Source organism: Petaurus breviceps, unplaced genomic scaffold (genome assembly GCF_028583685.1).
Source record: "Petaurus breviceps papuanus isolate PSGF00001 unplaced genomic scaffold, PetGlider_PUasm1.0 175, whole genome shotgun sequence".
Lineage (NCBI taxonomy): Eukaryota > Metazoa > Chordata > Mammalia > Diprotodontia > Petauridae > Petaurus > Petaurus breviceps.
This window is the reverse complement of record NW_027185764.1, coordinates 61,550,104-61,571,432: the sequence shown is the minus strand read 5'-3', so window position 1 is coordinate 61,571,432 and position 21,329 is coordinate 61,550,104. Positions and strand designations below refer to the sequence as shown.

The 21,329-nt window shown below is 40.0% G+C and overlaps 1 protein-coding gene across 6 annotated transcripts in view; it reads right to left on the bottom strand.

Moving 5' to 3' along the window:
• MELK (maternal embryonic leucine zipper kinase) overlaps window positions 1–21,329 on the bottom strand; it is a 94,144-nt gene that overhangs the window by 55,224 nt on the left and 17,591 nt on the right. For 4 of the 6 annotated variants that reach the window (XM_069085249.1, XM_069085251.1, XM_069085250.1 and 1 more), the window contains 4 exons: window positions 15,931–16,074; window positions 13,351–13,419; window positions 3,441–3,533; window positions 1,627–1,725 (listed from right to left, as the gene is read on the bottom strand). In XM_069085249.1, coding sequence (XP_068941350.1) covers window positions 1,627–1,725; window positions 3,441–3,533; window positions 13,351–13,419; window positions 15,931–16,074 — 405 coding nt within the window. The remainder of the gene's footprint in view (window positions 1–1,626; window positions 1,726–3,440; window positions 3,534–13,350; window positions 13,420–15,930; window positions 16,075–21,329) is intronic. The other 2 variants (XM_069085253.1, XM_069085254.1) reach the window with 1 other exon arrangement.

Below are 21,329 nucleotides of genomic sequence, written 5' to 3'. Positions count from 1 at the left end.
ACAAGAAAAAAGGAAGGATATATCATTCGTTCTCTAAGACCAAAACTGGTCGATTCAATTACTCAGAATTTGGCTCCCTTTTGGTATTCTTTTCCTTTATGTTACTGAGGCCAATGTGCAAGTTATTTTCCTGGTTCCACTTTTTTCATTTTACATTAGTTCATATAAGTCTTCCCATGTTTCTCTGAATTTTTTATATTCATTATTTCTTATTTCACATATTCATATGCTCTACTTGATCATTCACCAATTGGTGGACACCCATTTTGAGTTCTTTACTACCAAAAAAATGAACACATCACATCTCTATAATAAATCTGATTAAAAAGTGAATATACTAGATTCCACTGCACTTATTTTTTTTTAAGTATTTGATTCAGTGGAGCAAAATGGCTCCACTTATTAGCTCTCACCCCAAAAGGTATCTCCTATGTATATAATAAAATCATGTAAGATTCCATTAAAACTGTAATAGAGAAAACTTTTTCAACAATCCCCTAGTTAACAGCCATAAAGCAAGTAGACACATGCTTGACAAAGGTATCTGCCACCATTATGGAGGTCAGTGTAAAAGTTCAAACGGAATCACATTCCTCTAGATGGTAGGATCCCCTACATGCTCCTTTTTGCAGATGGAACTGTACTGCCAGCATCAGGTCCAGGAACTTCCTAAACAAGATCCATTTTCACTCAAGAGTTGGACCTAACTATCTACACAAGAAAATGACAAATAGGTAAAGAATGCCAACTTCCAAACTAGTATTTGGATCAACAATGTATAGAGCTGGTGTGGGTGTGGTTGTGTCTTGGAGAGGCACTGAAGATGGACAATGAGTTAGTCCCAGAATTGACAGGAAAAAGAGAACAAGATGGATTACATTTAGGAAATGTGCCCTAATTTTTTAATGGCTCATCTCAATATCAACATCCTTGACTTGTGGAATTTATGGATTCACTAAAGTTATAGAATGTCATAATCTCAGGGGCGGCTAGGTGGCACAGTGAATAGAGCACTGGCCCTGGAGTCAGGAGGAGCTGAGTTCAAATCCAGCCTCAGGCACTTAACACAAAAACTAGCCATGTGACCTTGGGCAAGTCACTTAACCCCAACTGCCCCCTCCAAACAGCAAAAATAAAAATTCCTTCATTCTAAGGAATAGTACTCTGGAAGGAAAAAGGAAGAGGAATATGGGGGAAATCTAGGTGACATAAAAATAAAAGACATCAATATAAATATATTTTTTAAACTAATGAAAGGGAAATGGAGAGGCACAGGACAACTGAAAAAGAGAGTTAAGCCAGTATGTATGGAAAGGAAGGTATAAGTGATGGAAAGTCGGTATACTCTGTTGGTATATGTACAGCAATAAAAAAGCTTGAGGAAGGTACCTAGCGTGCTGGTGGGAATGTCTCCTGAAGATTTATGGGAGGAGATGGACAAGAGTCACAGAAGACGAGAAGGCATGCATGGATTACATCAGTTCCATTGGAGTGTACCCACATGAATGAGATCACAGATACTTCAATGTGTGCATGATCTACCAGATGAGTCACTTTCTACTTGAGCTCAATGTTAATTGCCTAAAATGCAAAATATTCATTTAAGTTTCACCATGTAATACTTACAGTGATCTTCTTGTATAAAGCCATGACATTATCATCATCAAATGGTAGGAATCCACACAGCAGCGCATATAAGAGAATTCCCATGCTCCAAACATCTGCCTAAGGGAAAAAACACCCAAACTGCATTAAAGGCAGATTTCAGACTAATAATAAATCTTCTTATGTACCATAAAGTAATTTCTTATTCACTGAACTATTTGGATAATGGGAAGAATAAAGGGGTTGTTAGTCCCACAGTCCCAACTCTATGAAGTTCAAGCAAATCCAATGTCTGAGAGGTTTCAGGCAACATAAAGTATCTATTTACTCTGTCAAGAGCGTGTTAAAAAAAAATCAAACAGGCCTTAAATATGTACTGCTGTTAATCCGAAATGGTCCTAGTAATTACAGGACAAGTTTCAAATTAATACCTGAGGAGATACTATAACAAGTCATTAGAATTATCTTAGAAAATCATAATATAAACCTACAAGCCATTTTCCTTTTCAGCAAAAGCAGCAATTAGGCAGTCTAGACTTTGAGCTAGAAGAGCACTATAAGACCATTATTCCAAATCTCTCATTTTTCAAATGAGGAAACTGAGGCCTTAAAAGGCTAAGAGTCAGATTTTTTAAATAATGTTAAATTCAGGAAATAGTATCTAAAAGCAAAAGAATAACTAAAAAAAAAATTTATTAAGCACATTTACTATATGTCAGGCACTAGGGATACAAACACAAGGAAGCAAATTACTGCCCTCAAGGAGTTTACAATCTAATAGGGGAAACTATTTTCATATGTATGTGTGTGTATGTATGTATGTGTATATATGTATATCGATAGATAGATAGATAGATACAGAGAGAGAGAGACAGAGAGAGAGAGACAGAGAGGAGGGTGGTATCCAGGGAGGAGTGTTTGAACAAAGATATCACAGGGAAAGGTAAATGCAGACATAGGACAATTGATTGCCCAGACAAAGGATGGTCTTTAAATCAATATAGCGTAAAACTGTCTATAAAGGTTTACATAAAGGTCTTTAAAAAACAATTTAGCTCTACGTTTAATCTAGAAACACAAAAAAATTAAAACACATAAAAGTAAAGCTAGTAGCCTAGTGTTGGATAAACACAAATACCACTACTACTGGATTCACTATTGGTAAAAACTGTTGGGGAACCTGGACAACAATCTGGCAGGAATTTTTAGACCAATACTTCGCACCTTATATACCAAGGCAAGCTCCAAAAGGACATGTGACCTAGATATAAAAAGTCACATCGAAACAAATTTTTTAATTAAAAAAGGGATTGATTACCCATCAGATCTATGAATGACTACTCAACATCTATTTATAAAGTCAATGTTCCCTTAACCCTAGGACACAAAAAACAAACCAGTCCTTGGCCTTTACAATTTACTGGAAGGGCTTATGTTATTACTAGCTCCTCTCCTCCATAATAGGCCAACTTGTAAAACATCTACAATATCATATTTGTCGCTGAACTTTCAAAGTTTTCTCTCCACATCTCTCTCCCATGTTTAAAAAAAAAAAAACATAATGAAGTTGGTTTCTTCATACAGGAAGGACAATAACCAAGTGTCATTACAATGCACATTTTGAACTTTCATCCCCTATGGAGCTAATGATCTGTTTATACTCTTGGCCAATCTTTGTTAATGCTTAATAGCAGCCGTTTATAAAATACATATAGCAAGCCTGTGGCCGTAGAGCAGTCCTTGGTATGCTGCTGTAACCAGCTTAGCTAACCCAACCCCAGGATAGTGCATTAATCTTTATTACAAAAACAACTACAAGAAGAACACATAGATACCTCTGATCCAATATAGGATTTGCCTTGAATTAGTTCAGGGGCTGCATAAGCTGGACTCCCACAACATGTCTGTAGATGGTAATCCTTATTACCCTGCAGAAAAGACAGAATATTGAATATAAAGGATTCAACAGACAGTAGAAATTAGAACAACTAGGGGGCATGAAGGGGAAGAAAAAAGTCAAGCCTTTACTTCATGACAAGTGTATCCTAACTGGAAAGATACCTCTTAGGAATCACAGAAATTATGCCACTTTGACACACTCAGAGTTAAAATGGTTCTTCCTGGCATATAAAGGCAGGGGCACAGAGTTAAAGTAACTTTCTGGGGTCTCAATAAACAGAAACTTCACTACTTCAAAAAGCTCTACAATTTCAGGCTAGCATTACACTAGAAACCAGAAAACCTGAGATCTGACCTCTCCTCTGCCACGACCCATGTATACTTAGACAAGTCATTTGTCTCAGCCTCAGTTCCTTAATCTGTAAAATGAGAAGTCTATACAACATCAGAGGAATCAAACACAAGACCAGCAGTAGTCCTGGGTGCCTCCTGAGCTGGATTAAAACGTAACCGGGAAAGATTTAACAAAACAAATAATACGATAAAACACAGATTGTCTGACATTTTAAAACTAAGTCAGTATGTGGCCCGCAGAGATCCTTAAGTATACTTCAGTGACCCTTGTTTCTATTTGAGTTTGACACTATTGCACTACCTAATCTCTGAGGTTCCTTCCAGGTGTAAAATTCTGATGGAGTGCTACCAAAATGAGCCAGAGGACTAGCAGGTAGCACAGGCACCTAAGTCCTGGGGCCTAGAGGAAGCCACAGTAGAGGCTGTCAACAGCATAACTTCACACAATCAGCATACAATTCCTCCTGCTGTGGAAGTCATCCATATACAGGGACCCTTCTCAAGAGATGGAAGCAGAAGACTAAGACGTGATCTTGGCAGGGGGCGGGGGGGGGAGCAAGATAAAACAAAAATAAATCAGTCTGCAGCATATGAAACAACTGCTAGGACAGGCTACCAAGTACATGAGCTTCTCTTTTCCCCTAATCTTTCCCCCACTTCTCCTTTACTCTCTTTCTTCTCCTTTTATCCGTGCATCTAATATCTACCCATGACACCAATAGGCAATGCTTACCCCCACTCAGGGTGCCCAGGCCTAAACAGTTTTCTGACCACTATTCTAAATCATCTGGTTTTCATTTACATATTAGAATTTTTTGTCCATTCCAAATAAAAGCAACCTCATATAGTTCTCTACTGAGAAGATCCAAAAAACCTTCTCTATTTAAATTAAGGGAACTCTTTTTGCTCATAAGATTTCTTCTTTATTTACAACTCAGTGCTTTGGATTGGGGGGAGGAGGGGGGAGGGGAGGGGAAATCTGGACCAAACTCAGATCAATATTTCCATTCAAATACATTTCCTATATTCACTTGCCAGGTCACAGTGACACTCACTTTGCTTCAACCCCTAAAATACAGGCAGTGAGATGTGATAAGACAACCAGTCAGGACCATCAACACAAAAGAAAAAATAAAGCTAATAAATGCTGTGGCCATTTCACTTTCAGGCCACTTCTACAGTAGCAATGACCAAGTTATTTATATTAAGAAAGCAGGAAAGTTATGAAAGGCAAATATCTGGAAGCTTATGATCTCAGAGATGTACTTAGTCATCCTTAAGGTTCAGACAACCCAATCATGAAGGAAAATTAATATTAAACCATCTAAGGGATGGTTGTGGTTCATTATTTAAAATCAAACTTAAATATGAGAATTTTTAAAGTGAACACGCATTGAGCTACAAATAGTCTTAGGCGAGTATATACAGAATGCACCAAAGTCTTCCAAAGATCTGCTATTTGATAGGCTTGCTATACATAAGTCACTGCCAAGCTGAAAGAAGGTAAAACTTTAAATGTTGTTTTTGATTACTAAGAATTTCAATCTCATTTGACAGCAAGACTGGACTTAACTCAGAAGAAAGAAATCAATTTGAATGATCACTGCATTTTAATACTGCATGTTATAAGAAGATGTGCTAAAAAAAAAAATGAGAAGACATGCCTCACTCATCATTAACAGCAGGTTGGCCACACCAACTCATGAAATACTTAGAAACATTAATGGATCCATTATCTCAACCACAGAGACTAAAACATATCCACACCTCATTCTGTGCAATTCTTGCCCATTTCCTTCTATAAATCCTCTTCTACAGGCTCTCCCTATTTAGATTTCATAACTTCCTCTAGACCTCGTAACAATATGTGGCAAAGCAGCTGGGTTCTTCATCACTTAAACTCTGCTATTGCTTGATAGCCAGCTCACCTCCTAGAAATAATGTTTATTGCATGACATCTTTCATGTTACATTTTGCACAGTCGCCCTGCAAGCTAACAGACAATAAATTAAATGTTTGTTCAGTCGAATCAGTGAAAATAAACTATAGCCTATTTACATGCGTCTCCCTTTCAATCATCTGTGATGATACTGAAGACAAGATTTGTGAACATTTAATATCTCCAGAAAAATACTGGTATTAAAAAAAAGTTTTTTCAGCCTAAAATAACATGCCAGACCCTGAGCTCCAATAGTATAGCATTCAAGAACCCAAGTCATTTGATACCACATTGAGGCATGAAAATACAAGGGCAAAATGGTCCTAAGACGTGTGCATAGTTAAGGGTTACCAAAAACTCTAAGACTCATGTGACTTTTACAAACATTACTTTAAATTTCAGAATTCTATTCAGCAAAAAACAAGTTGTTATACTTCTAAAGAGAGCATTCTATATTTATATTGACATATTTGCTGAACTCTTACTCATAGGATGAACAAGCTAGGCTTGCTGAAGCAGCAAGGCATCCTGAGGAGACAGGAGTCTACATGTGCTGAACAGGTCCAGCCACCACCATTTCCCCTCCGACACTCAGAGAGAAGCCAAGGATCCTGAATCCAAGGGCCTTAGGAATGACAGAGCCTCCAGCCCAGGGTCCAGTCACCGTCCTGGAAAGCAGCCCCTGTGGAGACGCAATCCAGCCAGCCACTCTTCCTATAGGGTTACATTCACGGCTACTGAAGACCCAGAAAAGAAAGTTATCACCAAAGCCCTTACATTCACAAATGGTTCAACATCATGACTTTAAGAGTGAAAGTGACATGAAAATACAGTCATTACCATCCACTTTGCTAATGTCCCTTAAGAACCATGGGATCTTTCTATCTGACTTGTAGCTGAACCCCTCCATTTCTGTTATGGCCCCCATTAGGATGTAAGCTCCTTGAGAATAGGGACTGTTTTACTATTCTCTCTTTATCTCTAGTGTTTAACAGTGCTCTGTATACAGAAGTGCTTAATAAATGCTTCATTCATTCATTCAAATAAAATAAACAATGAAGTTGGAACTAGACATAAGAAAAGCTCACAGATTGGCTCTTTTTGAAGTTGAAAATAAAGTAGCTCATTTCATCACATACACAAAGGCTACAAAAAAACACTGTTTTATGGGATCCTAGGTCTTCTTATCTTACAGTATTTGTGATTAACATAAGCAAAAAGACTACCTCAGGGGGCGGTATCAAAATGGCAGAGTAGAAAACAGGGCTTCGGCAGGGCTCCTCCTCCAATTCATGTAAAAGGTGACTCTGAAGAAACTTTGGAGCTACAGAACACACAAAATGACAAAGAGAAGCTAACCTCCCACTGAGGACAGCCCGGACCAACAGGAAGCAGCCAGCCCAGCACTCTGGGAGCCGACCACAGCCCCACGTGACCCCAAGGTTTTAGCCTCAGGGCGGCCTGACCAGCCAAGCATTTGGAGGGACTTCAGATCATCAGCAGCTGTGGCGGTTTCCAGAATTTTCAACACATAGGTGCTAAGGATACAGTGGGAGGTCAGTGCAGTGTGGACTTTGGGATCCAGTTGTAGGGGATGCGGTAGGCTTTTGCACCCAGGGGAAGAAGCCACTGAGGAGCCAAGGCCCTGCAGCTGCCACGTGGCAGCTTCAGCTCCTGGTCTGCAGTTTGTAGGGGGACCAAGCGACCAGTCTGAGGGGTAACTCCTCTTGCTTTAACCAGCTTGGATCTAGATTGCAGTCTAGGGTGGAGATCCTGGGGTATGCAACCAGCTAGCCAGAGTGTGTGGAGGCTTCAGAGAGGGAACCCAACTAATACCTTCAGCAGCTGAGAAAACCCCAGCAAATGGGACAAAGCTCCCCTGTCTGGTAACAGAGTCCTACTGTGGAAAAAAGCCCAAAAGTCAAGTAATTTGGTGGCAACATGAGCAAGCAAAGCAAGCTCAGCAATCTGACTTTAGACTCCTTATTTTGGGGACAAAAAGGATCAAAGCATGGAACAGGAGGAAGACAGTGAAGTCAGAACTCCTACACTAAAAGCTTCCAAGAAAAATACGAACTGGTTACAGTCCATAGAGGACCTTAGGGAGGATTTTGAAAACCAAATAAGAGAAGTGGAGAGAAAATTGGGAAGAGAAATTAGAACAATGCAAGAACATTATGAAATGAGAGTCAACAACCTGACTGAAGAAAATAACAATTTAAAAAAGAGACTAACTCAAATGGCAAAAGAGGATCAAAAAGGCAATGAGGAAAAGAATGCCTTAAAAAGCCAAATTTTCCAGATGGAAAAAGAATCTCAAAAGCTCATTGAAGAGAATCATTCCTTCAGAATTAGACTGGAGCAAATAGAAGCTAAAGACTTTATGAGAAATCAAGATGCTGTTAGACAGATCCAAACAAATAAAAGAATAGAAGGCAATGTGAAATATCTCATGGGAAAAACCACTGACCTGGAAAACAGATCCAGGAGAGATAATTTAAAACTTATTGGACTACCTGAAAGCCATGATCAAAAAAAAAAAACCTAGAAATCATCCTCCAAGAAATTCTCAAGGAAAACTGCCCTGATGTTTCAGAACCAGAGGGCAAAATAGAGGTTGAAAGAATCCACCGATCACCTCCTGAAAAAGATCCCAAAAAGAAAACTCCTAGGAATATTATAGCCATGTTCTGGAATTCCAAGATCAAGAAGAAAATATTACAAGCAGCCAGGAAGAAACAATTTGAATATTGTGGAAACATGATCAGGATAACACAAGATCTGGCAGCTTCTACACTGAGAGATCAAACAGCTTGGAATATGATATTCCGGAGGTCAAAGGAGCTGGGATTAAAACCAATAATCACCTACCCAGCAAAACTGAGTGTCATGTTTCAGGGGAAAATATGGTCATTCAGTGGAATAGAGGACTTTCAAGCATTCTTGATGAAAAAACCAGAGTTGAATAGAAAATCTGACATTCAGATACAAGAAACAAGAGAAGCATGAGAAGGTAAACAGGGAAAAGAAATCATAAGGAACTTAACAAAGTTGAACTATTTATATTCCTACATGGAAAAATGATAATTGTAACTTATGAAACTTTTCTCAGTATGGGAATAGTTGAAGGGAACAGAAATGTGTGTGTGTGTGTATATACACACACACATATACATACATATATGTCTATATAGGAGGGTATATGGGCATATGAATACATATGTTTGTGTGTGTATATATGTGTACAGGTATACATAGATAGAGGGAACAGGACTAATTTAATAGAAAGGGATGATGCTTAAAAGGTGAAATTAAGAGGTGAGAGAGGAATATAACGAGAGGAGATAGGGAGAGACAGAATGGGATAAACTATCTCATATAGAAGAGGCAAGGGAAAATGGTTACAATGGAGGGGATGAACAGGAAGGCAAAAGGGAATGGGTCAACCTTATTCTCACTGAATTTGGCTTGGGGAGGGAATGACATAAACACTAAATAGGGTATCTCACCCTACAGAAGAGTAGGGGGGAAGGGGATGAGAGGGGGGATGATGGAAGGGAGGGAAGGCTGGGAGAGAGGGAAGTTGGAAGCACCCACTTTTGAAAAGGGACAGGATCTGGGGCGCCTAGGTGGCACAGTGAATAGAGCACCAGCCCTGGAGTCAGGATAACCTGAGTTCAAATATGGCCTCAGACACTTAACACAAAAACTAGCCATGTGACCTTGGCCAAGTCACTTAACCCTAATTGCCTTCCAAAAAGAGCAAAAATAAAAAAATCATGAATATTGGGGCAGCTAGCCGGCAAAGTGAATAGAGCACTGGCCCTGGAGTTAGGAGGACCTGAGTTCAAATCCAGCCTTAGACACAACACAAAACTAGCCATGTGACTTTGGGCAAGTCACTTAACCCCAACTTCCCTACCTTCCCCTCTCCAAAAAGCAAAACATAAAAATAAAAAGAGAGTTGGAAAGCATTCACAAGGACAAACACTATAAAGATCAAGAAGAAGGAAATGAACTAAATACTGATAGGAAACTAGTTACTTAGTGGGAAATGGATCATTATCAGCTATTTCTATGCAATCGGGTCCTCCATTGATTAGTTATCAAAGGTCAAAATTGCCACTACCAAATTAGGAAAATAAAAGTGAGAAAACATTGTGAATAATAACAACAGTTCTAAATTGACCTATTTAAACAAGCTGTTGCCTCTGGAAAATTGTAACTAGATAAAACTAAAGACTGACCATGATTATCACCATTATTTGGAGAAGCTTTAACCATGATTTGATGACTAAAAGTACTCAGAAACCACCTCAGTCAGCAAACACTAATCTCTTTACTGAGTGAAGAAACATGAGGGCCAAAAGCTATGCTGTTTAAAATAAGGTGACAGAAAATGGCAGAGGAGCGCAGTGACTAGAAAGCTGGCCCCAGAGTCAGGAGGACCTGAGTTCGGTGCCAGCCTCAGACACTTAACACCCACACAAAAAAATTAGCCGTGTAACCTTGGGCAAGTTACACCAACTTGGGCAAGTTGGTTAACCCCAACTGTCCTCCAAAAGGAAAAAAAAAAAAAAAAAAGAGAAAATGGCAGAGGAAGATGGTCAGGTTGCCTCACAAATTAAGATCTAAAAGAGGAGAAAACAATCCTACAGGAAACTTATACAATGTGTTCTACCTGAGCTAGATTTGCCCCAGGAACATTTACAGACAAAACTATCAGTGAAATGGACTGGAATGGCCAGTGTTTCTATAGCAACTGGTCTTCCCAATCAACAACAGCATAACCACACTATTTGGGCTTGAACATCCCAGAGCTCAGTGTGCTCTATGAGGAAGTAGCAACAGCACTTAAGATGACAAAGTAGAGAACAACTGCCTCTCACTGCAAAGGAAAGCAGCAAGTTTAAAGATATTCAGATCCTGACTTCACTTTTTCAGGTTCTCAAAAAGAAGATTCCAAAAGAATTTTTAAAAAAATTATGGGAGGCCATGTGGCAGAGCTGGATTTGGAATCACAATACCTAGGTTTGAATCCTGTTTCTCTTACTTACTATGTGACCTTGAACAAGTCACTTAACTCTGGAACTCAGTTCCTCATTGATGACCTCCAAGATCCTTTGCAATTCTACATCTCTGATCCTGCCACACCGTCCCTCTCTAAGACCCAAGGCCAAGCTGACTGGTAAGAGGTCATCTAGCCAGCCCCAGTCACCCACTATACTCTCCATCATCTTCCTTGCACACTGCCACACACTGGCACAATATGAAGCTGGTTCCAGTCACCTGACCATGCCCCGTCTTTCTGCTGAGGGGTATTGCAGCACTACCTCCAAGTGAGACCTCTCACTCCTGCCCTGAAACCAACCTAACTAGCGAGAGCTCCCAACACCTACCCAGTCACAACCAACCAAGTACACCCTCTTCTTCCTTCCTACCCTTCCCCACCACTCCATCCCTTCCCACTACTTTTCCTGGGAACAGTATCAGTCATTACCACTAAAGCTTCTGGAAGAGGACCTTTCAACTGCTTTACAGCCCTACCTCAACATCACTAACTTCATCTTTCTCTGGCCATGACTCAGCCCTATCAGAAACATAAGCTCCCTGAGAACCACTTCTCTTTTGTATTTTTATTATTAGCATGTAAGCAGCATTTTAGCGCTTTTTTCATTCATTCCATCAAGAAAATATCAGCAACTACTCTGATCAATACAATGACTCACAACAATTCCAAGGGGCTCCTGATGAAAAATGTCATCCTCTCCAGACAGAGAATTTATGGATTCTGAGTGCAGATTAAAGCTTCCACTTTATTTTCCTGGCTTTTTTTTTTTTGCAACATGGCTCATAGAAAAATGTTCTATATGACTTTACCCATATAATGGGAATTATACTGTTTACCTGCTCAATGGGTGGAGGAAGAAAAATTAGAACTCGTAATAAAAAAATGAAAAGTGGAATTTTGAAAAATCAGCAACTACCTACCCTTTCTGTGTAATCATGAAGGGCATCCTTGATGAAAACATGGGAAGACTCCAAATGGGCAAGATTTTAAAGAAAATTTTTTAGAGTAGATCCTATTTTCACAGTCACATGAGAGGTAGAGAAAACATAAGAACCAAGTGTTGCTGATTATAAAAAAAAGCATTTGACTCAAAAAGGCAGAAGGTTCTCCTCCAAAGTGTCTCCCATGCATAGATCAAAGATTCTTTTAAAGATATAGCCACAGAAATTTTTCAACTATCCTTTGATTATCACTATAAAAAGTCATAAAACATAATCAAGAAATTGAGCAGTGGAATGCCACAATGTCTCCTCAGTGGGATCCATAACCAAATGAAAACAGTCCACAATCCACATGGAAAAAAACAAGCAGATAAGAAATGAAAATTGCACAGACTATGCTATGTTAAATAGGCAGTACACTAACCTAGTAGTATACTTTAGATATGCCCTACATTAGATATGTTCATCTGGACAGTGAGCTGAGCCCATATTTAAATAGGAAAGATCAAGCAGTTTTGCTTTGAAGAAACAATGTAGTATTTTCAATAATGCCAAACTGCTCCTTGAAAAAAAAAACATCTTTTCAGTACCAATTTTATCCTGATGAATAACTGAATCACAGAGCAGCTCAACTTCAAAATAATCAGAATTATAGGTGATCCAAAGAGCAATAGAAAAAAACAAATGGAGTGTGTCATAATACTACACATAATAACAGGCATATAGGAAATGGTATAGAAGACAGCATTCAGGTTCTAGTGGGCCCATCAGGAGAAAAGGATAACAAACAAACAGAGAGCCTGAACTTCGGTATTCAGGATACATTAAAGGATTTAGAAGAAGGTCTCTAGTTGGGAGATTGGAGTGAAAAGGTCTTATATGCAGGATCACTGGAAAGACACAGACTGACTCACATGACAAAAAAATAGGGCAAAGTTTGATCTGAACTTGTGGAAGGAACCTCATTCACAAACAGATCATTGATCCATCAAAGAATATTTAATTTGTTGGAAAGATGATTCTACTAAAATCAGCACTATTAAAAATTTTCCTCTCTCCAGCAGATACAACTACTAAATTTAGACTCTTTTTTTTTTCTTTTGCATTTTAGAGGTGGGAAGGTAGGGCAATTGGGGTTAACTGACTTGCCCAAGGTCACACAGCTAGTTTTTTGTGTTAAGGCCTGTCTGAGGCTGCATTTGAACTCAGGTCCTCCTGACTCCAGGGCCAGTTCTCTATTCACTGTGCCACCTAGCTGCCCCAATGTTTTTTCTTTTTTTTTTTTGGAGGGAAATTAGGAATTTAGACTCTTCTTAACAGGCCAGACAATGGTCAGTGAAAACAAAAGAGGAATAAATTCAAAGTAGCATATCAATCTTAAGTACAAAGAACAACACAATTTTTTAATAGTCCCTTTCAATTGTATCTCCTCTAACTCTAAAATTCAGTGATTATATGGGATGCTATTCACTAAACATTTTAATGTTGAAAAACAAAAGAGCAGTGCTTACAAGTAAAATAAATTAACTCATCATACATACTTTGGGCTTTGCACAAAGACCGAAGTCAATCAACTTCAATTTATGATATTCATCAATCAGTAAGTTTTCCTGAAGAAAAAAAAAAGATTTGCAATAACGAAGTTTCCTTGATCAAAGCATATTAACATTATAGTTTTCCTCTTTATTAGTTATGTCTAAGAGTGACAAATTTTGCAGAAGTTAATTATGGGGCAGGGGTGACATTACTGGTATTAAGGGGATTGTGTGGAATGACTTACATTCAAGTTTCCTCATTCTGAATTATCATATATACATTCTTATTACTTCCTTGTTTTTTGTAACTAAGTTCAGTATTGTTTCCCCATATGTATGTAAGCCATTGTATATTTCAAGGTAATGTAAGAGCTATTGAGTATTAACACAATTGATTGGATTAACTATTGAGATCGAATTAGAGGTGTTTCTAGATTGGGGAGTTTGGGGAAAGGAATGGTAGTGTGAGAGGTAACAAAGGGTTAAGTTTCTACAGAACTTCAATAATTGCTGAACAAGACTACTGATAAAAAGTAACAGGCAGTAGCCTTGGGGCACCCATGCCCAGATAAGGATGTATCTAGGTTAGACTGAAGGGCATTCAGTATTCTGAGGTTGTTACTGTGCTTGCATAGTGGACCTCATGTATTATGCATGTTATCTAACAAGATTAGAGCCTCATTAGTAATAATTAGGTTAATGTTTGGGAGGGGCAGGTAACACTTGCTTATTTCACCCAGCTTTAGCTTCTGTACCTCAGCCTCCTCTCTCTGGGTGCTGTCCCAGAGACTGGACTGGCCGCTTCTAGATTCTAATAAATCTTTGTACCTTCACTTTGAGAGTTCTCTGAGTAGTCAATTTGGGTTAGGGTGTCTGTAACCCACACAGGATGAAACTTATAAATGAAGGGGGAGAGAACCTAAGAATCCGGACCAGATAAAAGAATCTCATCAAGGTCTGGTCAAAGACTAGGCTTCTAGGATTGTCCCTATCTCACTCCATCATAGTCCCAAGAAGGGGAGGCTAGATACCAATGAAAAAGACTTATTAGAGTGAGACATCAACCTTCATCCAAACCACTAAGGGCTTGTATCTTCTAGCTAAGCCTCAAATCCACCCAGAATACTACTACAATCCAACAATGCTGCTCTGAGTCAATGAGAACACTGCCTCCTTCACTGACTAAAATCTGCCTCGCTCAGAGCTGTAGACTCTAATCCCTAGAGCAGGAATTCTTAACATGGGATCTGTGCACTGTTTGTTTTTTGTTTTCTTTTGGAGAGGGACGAAGGGCATTTGGGATTAAGTGACTTGCCCAAGGTCACACAGCTAGTAAGTGTGTCAAGTGTCTGAGGCCAAATTTGAACTCAGGTCCTCCTGACTCCAGGGCTTGTGCTCTATTCAATGCACCACTTAGACGCCCTGTGCACTGTTTTTCAAAAGAATTTTGGTAAGAGTATTTCAATATAATTGGTTTCCTTTGTAACCCTATGTATTTTATTTTATGCACTTAAAAACATTATTCTGAGAAATACTCCATGGGCTACACTAGACTTCCAAATGGTTTTATAACCCAAAAAAGGGCCTAGATATGCCTCCCACCTCCCCAACCTAAATTGTGTTTCTAATGTGTGCTTTTATTACATCCTGAGTATACACATACCTCACTTGAAACACATTCTAGCTGTATAAAATGAGGCAGAGACAGGGACTGAGTTCTGAGACTGGGGTCCAGTGAATGGAAGATAAGATCCTTGGAAGGGGATCTTTGAGAACCAAGTGAATTAGCTGAAATATGGATTTTTAAAAGTGGTCTAAAGTTATTCAATAAGGAATATAGGGAGATGAAGGGAACTGAAGCTAAGCATAAAGATTACCTCTATTAGTAAGTTCTCAACAGACTCTGGTCCTTCCATTCAAGTGCCTTCCTTTTGTTTCTTAACTTTGTTTCACCCTGAATATATACTACATTTCTATTCACTTCCTTCTTATATCTTTTATTAGGTTCCTTAGGTGTGTTTGACATATGAATGGGTCTACTGTTAATGTTCATCTCTGTCCTCTGTGCATTCAAACAAGTCATTCCCTGTAACTGGAATGTACTTTTTCATCTCTTCCTGTCAGAATCTTCCTCTGAGGCTCAGGGGCCACCTACTCTGTGAAATCTTCCCACATCTCCTCAGTTGTGCCCTTCCTCCCATTCATATCTACCAATCTCTTTACAGGCTGTACCGTGCCCCCCCCCCCCAACAGAACAGAAACTCCTTGAGGGTAAGAACTAGTTTCCATTTGGTCTTTGTGTCCCCAGGGCCTCACACAGTGACTTACTTGGTAGGAAATTAAGGTTAATTGAAATTAATTCTGCCTGTCTGTGTGCACTCACTAAAAATCTGAACTGAAAACCAGGCATTCTTCAGTGTAATGCCAATACAAGTTGCTGAGGAGTGGAATAAACTAAATAAATAAAGTTATTGTTTCTTGGAAACCACAATGGAAGGACTGGAAGGAGCATTTGAATATTTGAAAATCACAAGCAAATGAAATTTTGAAGCCCAATGTCAAACTAACTGTAAAACAGTCACTTACTGGTTTAAGGTCCCTATGAGCATAACCCTGACTATGTACATAAGCAACAGCTGACACAATCTGACGGAAGAAGACACGTGTTTCCTCCTCTGAGAGACGATCCTTGGCAATTATATAATCAAACAGCTCTCCTCCGGGGCAATACTGCAACAAGAACACAACAGTGTGTAGTTATGGTCAGTGCTTTCTCTCTAAAGAACACAGAATAATTTGCAGATATTCCCCTATCCCCCTCTCATGAGTACTTTTAAGTGTTTTGTCTTAAATACAATCAACAATCAAACACATTTCAACATTGGAAGGAAGAGGAAGAGGACAGTTAAAAGAAACTTTCTACTACATACAAAGTTTATACTTGTATGTAGATATGTATACATACACACACATTGGTGTGCATGTTGTATATATAGATACATGTTTATACAGACATATACAGATACACACACAATGTGTGTATACTTAGACATGTATATGAGAGTTTATGTAGGAAGTAACAAACTGTGTCGCCTCTTTGTGCCTCCACTCCCATCCCTCTGTGCAATTTTTAAAATGCTTTATTGATTTTTTCCCCCACATCTATCACTGCCCACCAAGTCACCTTTCTCTCTTGACAACAGATGCCCTCCTTGATAACAAATTTGTATAGACAAGCAAAACAAATCAAGGTCCTGGCTATGTAGGAGAATGCATGTCTGCTTCTATACTTCCAGGCCCAGGGCTCTTAACTTTGTGGGTCACTGAACCCTTCAGTAGTGTGGGGAAGCCCTCTCAGAATGTTCTTAAATGCATAAAATAAAATCAGAAGATTTCAAAGGAAACCAACTATACTGAAAGAGTTATTGAAATATTTTTAAAGCACAAGTTCACAGACCCCCAGAGAAGAACCCCTGCTCTACTCCATCACTTTTCTACTGAACAATGAAAGATATGCTTTGACATCAGTCTTTTAAAGACATAATTCTCACACAAGTTTTTGTTTTTGCTTTTGGTTGTGTTGGTTGATGAAAAAAAGTACCTCAAATTTACAGAAGTGGAATTGAGGGATGTTCCTACCCAAGGTCTTGGGTTTATCCATCAAGCATATATGGTTATATAAGCAAAATCAATGGTCCCTACCCTCTAGGGGTTTAATCATCTAGAATAACAGAACATTGGTGCTAAAAGAGAAAAAAGAAATCATCTAATAAGACAGGTGAAAAAACCTGCCCAAGGTGGCATGGTTAGCTAACTTTGTTCGCTCTGAGAATTCACAAAGTCCTCTCTATCCATCCTGGAGGAAGGGGGTGGGGAGGGGAAGGGAAGAGGGGAGAAGGGAGTAAGCACTTACACAGTACCTACCCTGTGTCAAGCACTGTGTGTGCTAAGCAAATATTATCTCATTTGATCTTCACCCTGTAAGGTAAGTGCTATTATTATCCCTACTTTATAGTTAATAAAACTGAGACAAATAGAGATTAAATGACTTGTATAGGGTCACATGGCTAGTAAGTGCTTGAGGCTGGATTTGAACTCAGGTCTTCCTGATTTCAGGGCCAGTGCTTAATCCACTATGCTCCCTAGTGACGTCATTCATTCATTCATTCATTCAAAAAACACAAGCAACTTCTGTGTGCAGGGCAGTGTGCCAGGTGCTAGGGGAGATACAAAGTTCAGATAAGTCACAGTCCCTGCCTTCACAGGGTTTATAAGTAGGGGGACAAAAATACACAGAAAATCACTGTTTATATAATTTTCTGTATATTTTTGTTAATAACTGTACTTTTGTTAAAATTCAATAACTCACATTAATATAGTTCTTTAGAATTTACAACACTCTTTTCACAACAACACTGGAGACTACATTACACCCTGACTCAAAACCTCTGCATTCTCCCTCAGTCCCCAGACCTGATCAGTTGCCAAATCCTAGCAATTCTTCCAAGACAATATCTCCCCATCTGTCTCCTCTCCACTTGCACTGCCACCACTAGAGTCTAGCCTGTCATTGTGTCTGCCTTAACCATCACCACCATTCCTCACTACTCTTGCCTCTACTCTCCAGAGTTGCCAAAATAATCTCGCCAAGCACAGCAGATCTTGAACACATCACTCTTCTTCTCAAAAACCTTATATGGTTCCCTCCTATCTCTGAAATAAGATTCAAACTCTTCAGCCTGACATTTATGGTCCTTGCAATTTGCTCTGATCATCCCTACCAGACTCAAATTCACCACATTCCCCTTTTCACATTCCAATTTCCAATCAAAGGGGACTCATCATTGTCCCCCAAACATATGCTATATTCCACTTGTACAAATGCACAAGGGCTATCCTCAGTGCCTGCAACTTATAACTCCTCCCCCCTACAGTTAAGAATCTTTACCTTCATCCAAGACTTGGTGTAGGCACGACAGCCTGTGAATTTGTCCCTGATGAACCTTCATCTCCCCAAATACAATCCCTAGTTGGAAGAAGTCTCTGTCCTCAAACTTTCAGAGCACCCTGTCTTGATCTCTTTCACTCCTAATCTACTACTGCTATATTTACACTAACAGAGTCCAGTGCTGACACTGATTTTTTTCACCTTTATATGCCTAAAGGCTGGCACAGTGCCTTGAGCATTAACACTCAGTAAACATTCATTAGCACATGAGAAAGGTGAACAAAAGTAAGGCCCAAGAAGCCACAGCTCAATGAAAGTTTCATTGAAGAGGCAGTGTGATATTTGTGCTCAAAGGAAAGAAAGCAGAATGCAGCAGGTAGTAAAGGAAGGAGAGAAGCACAGAAGCAGCAGGAGCAGGGCACAGTACAGAGCTGCTGTCCAGTTCAGGAGAGGGTCAGAGTGGCTGGAGAACAGAGAACATGCAATAGGACACAACCTGCTCCAGCAGGAGAAGGCCTTGAAGTCAGTCAAAAGAACTTCAACTTCACATGGTGGGGCAACAGGACCATAGAATCCCTTTTGATTAAAAGGTCTTGAATTTAGAACTGAAAGAGACCTCAGATATCATCTAACCTAATCCCTCCACTTCACCAAGGAGGAAACCAAGAACTGAAAAGGGAAGTTAACACCTGAAATCATACAGGTAACAAGAGCCCCAACTATGTATGCAGGAGATAAATCTGTAGGAAAAGAGGGTCAGAGGGGGCAGAGCACAGGGGTAAGAGGACCCATTCTTAAAAGGTCACTAGTAGCAGATTGAGGGAGGGGGTATACAGTGGGATCGCTGTTTTGGGTAGTGGGTAGGGGAAAGACGGGGAGAAACTTTGTAACTCAAGGGGGCTGAGTCAAGATGGCGGGGTAGAAACAGGACTTCCACCTGGCTCCAGCTTCCACCTTCACCAATTCATGAAATGGTGGCTCTGAACAAACTTTGGAGCTACATAACCCTACATAAAATGACACAGAGAAGCTAACCTCCCACTGAGGTCAGCCTGACAGCCTGGCAGGAATCAGCCAGCAGCAGTGCCTTGGGAGCCAAGCCTAGGTCCGTGTGAGCCAGAGGTTTTAGCCCCAGGGCAGGCCTGACCAACCACAGCTGGAGGGACTCAACAACACCAGCATCTGTGGCAGTTTCCAGAATTATCAGCACATAGATGCTAAGGACAAAGTGAGAGGTCACTGCAGTCTGGACTTTGGGACCAGTAGTTAGGAGATCCTTCGCTACTGCCCCCAGGGCAAGAAGCCACTGAGATGCAGCAGTACAGCCAGCGCCACAGCTCCTGGCCTGCAGAGTGTAGTGGGACCAAGCAACCAGTCTGAGGAGTAATCACTCTTGCTTTAATATGCTTGGATCTGGATTGCAGTCTAGGGTAGAGGTCCTGGGGTGTGTGTCCAGCTTGCCAGAGCGTGTGGAGGCTTCAGAGACGGCACCCAACTAATACCTCCGGCAGTTAAGAAAACCCCAGCATTTGGGACGAAAGCTCCCCTGTCTGGTGGCAGAGTCCTATTGTGGCAAAAAGTCCAGGGGTCAAGTGACTGAGGGACAACATGACCAGGCAAAGGAAACAAAACAGACAGAAGATTACAACATTAGACTCCTATTTTGGGAAGAAAAAAGGAGCAAAGCATGGAACAGGAGGAAGACAGTGAAGTCAGAACTCCTGCACCAAAAGCTTCAAAGGAAAATACTAGCTGGTTACAGGCCACAGAAGATCTTAAGAAGCAGATAAGAGAAATGGAGGAAAAATTGGGAAGAGAAATGAGAACAATACAAGAAAATTACGAAATGAGAGTCAACAGCCTGACTGAGGAAAATAACACCTTAAAAAATAGACTGATTCAAATGGCAAAAGAGGCTCAAAAAGGCAATGAGGAGAAGAATGCCTTAAAAAGCCAAATTTGCCAGATGGAAAAAGAATCTCAAAAAGCTCAATGAGGAGAATCATTCCTTCAGATTTAGAATGGAGCAAGGGAAGCTAGTGACTTGAGGAGAAATCAAGATGCTGTTAAACAGATCCAAACAAATGAAAGAATAGAAGGCAATGTGAAATATCTCATGGGAAAAAACACTGACCTGGAAAATAGATCCAGGAGAGATAATTTAAAAATTATTAGACTACCTGAAAGCTATGATCAAAAAAAGAACCTAGAAATCATCCTCCAAGAAATTCTCAAGGAAAACTGCCCTGATGTTTTAGAACCAGAGGGCAAAGTAGAACTTGAAAGAATCCACCGATCACCTCCTGAAAAAAGATCCCAAAAATTCCTAAGAATATTATAGCCAGGTTCTGGAATTCCAAGATAAAGGAGAGAATATTACAAGCAGGCAGGAAGAAACAATTTGAATATTGTGGAAACACAATCAGGATAACCCAGGACCTGGAAAGGATCCCAAAAAGTCATCTAGTGCAAACCCCCACCTGTAGCATGAGTACTCTTAATCCTATCCAACTTATTTATTCTCACTGCTGCTGTCGATAGGGATCTTTTTCACCCATTCATTGCTACGCCGTCCCCATCTTCCTTAACATCCTGCAAGTGTCCTAGTGTCATACTATAAATCAGCTCAATCTCCACAGCAGGGTCATTTCCAGTTGTCCTGATCTATATCTGGCTACTGGACCCAGATGGCTCCAGAGATGAAAATAAGGCTGGTGACTCTGCAAAGCCCTCCCTCACTTAAATCCAACTGACTTGCAAGTCATGGCATCTCCTTCCTGATGTCATGGTCCTCTTTAAGAATGAAGGACAAACAATCAGAAACAGGAACGAGTCTCCAGAACAAGGCACACCAGGATTATCTCAAATAGTTCCATTTTGCTTCTGGAGGCCCATCTCAGACACATCTGCTTCAAGTCCTCTTCAGTTAGTCAGGTAACATGTGCTGAGCCATGTTACATGTCTGCAATACCCAGCCCAACAATCTGCTTAGCTATCTCATTATTCAAGGATCTTCTGAAGTTACCATTATTCCTTA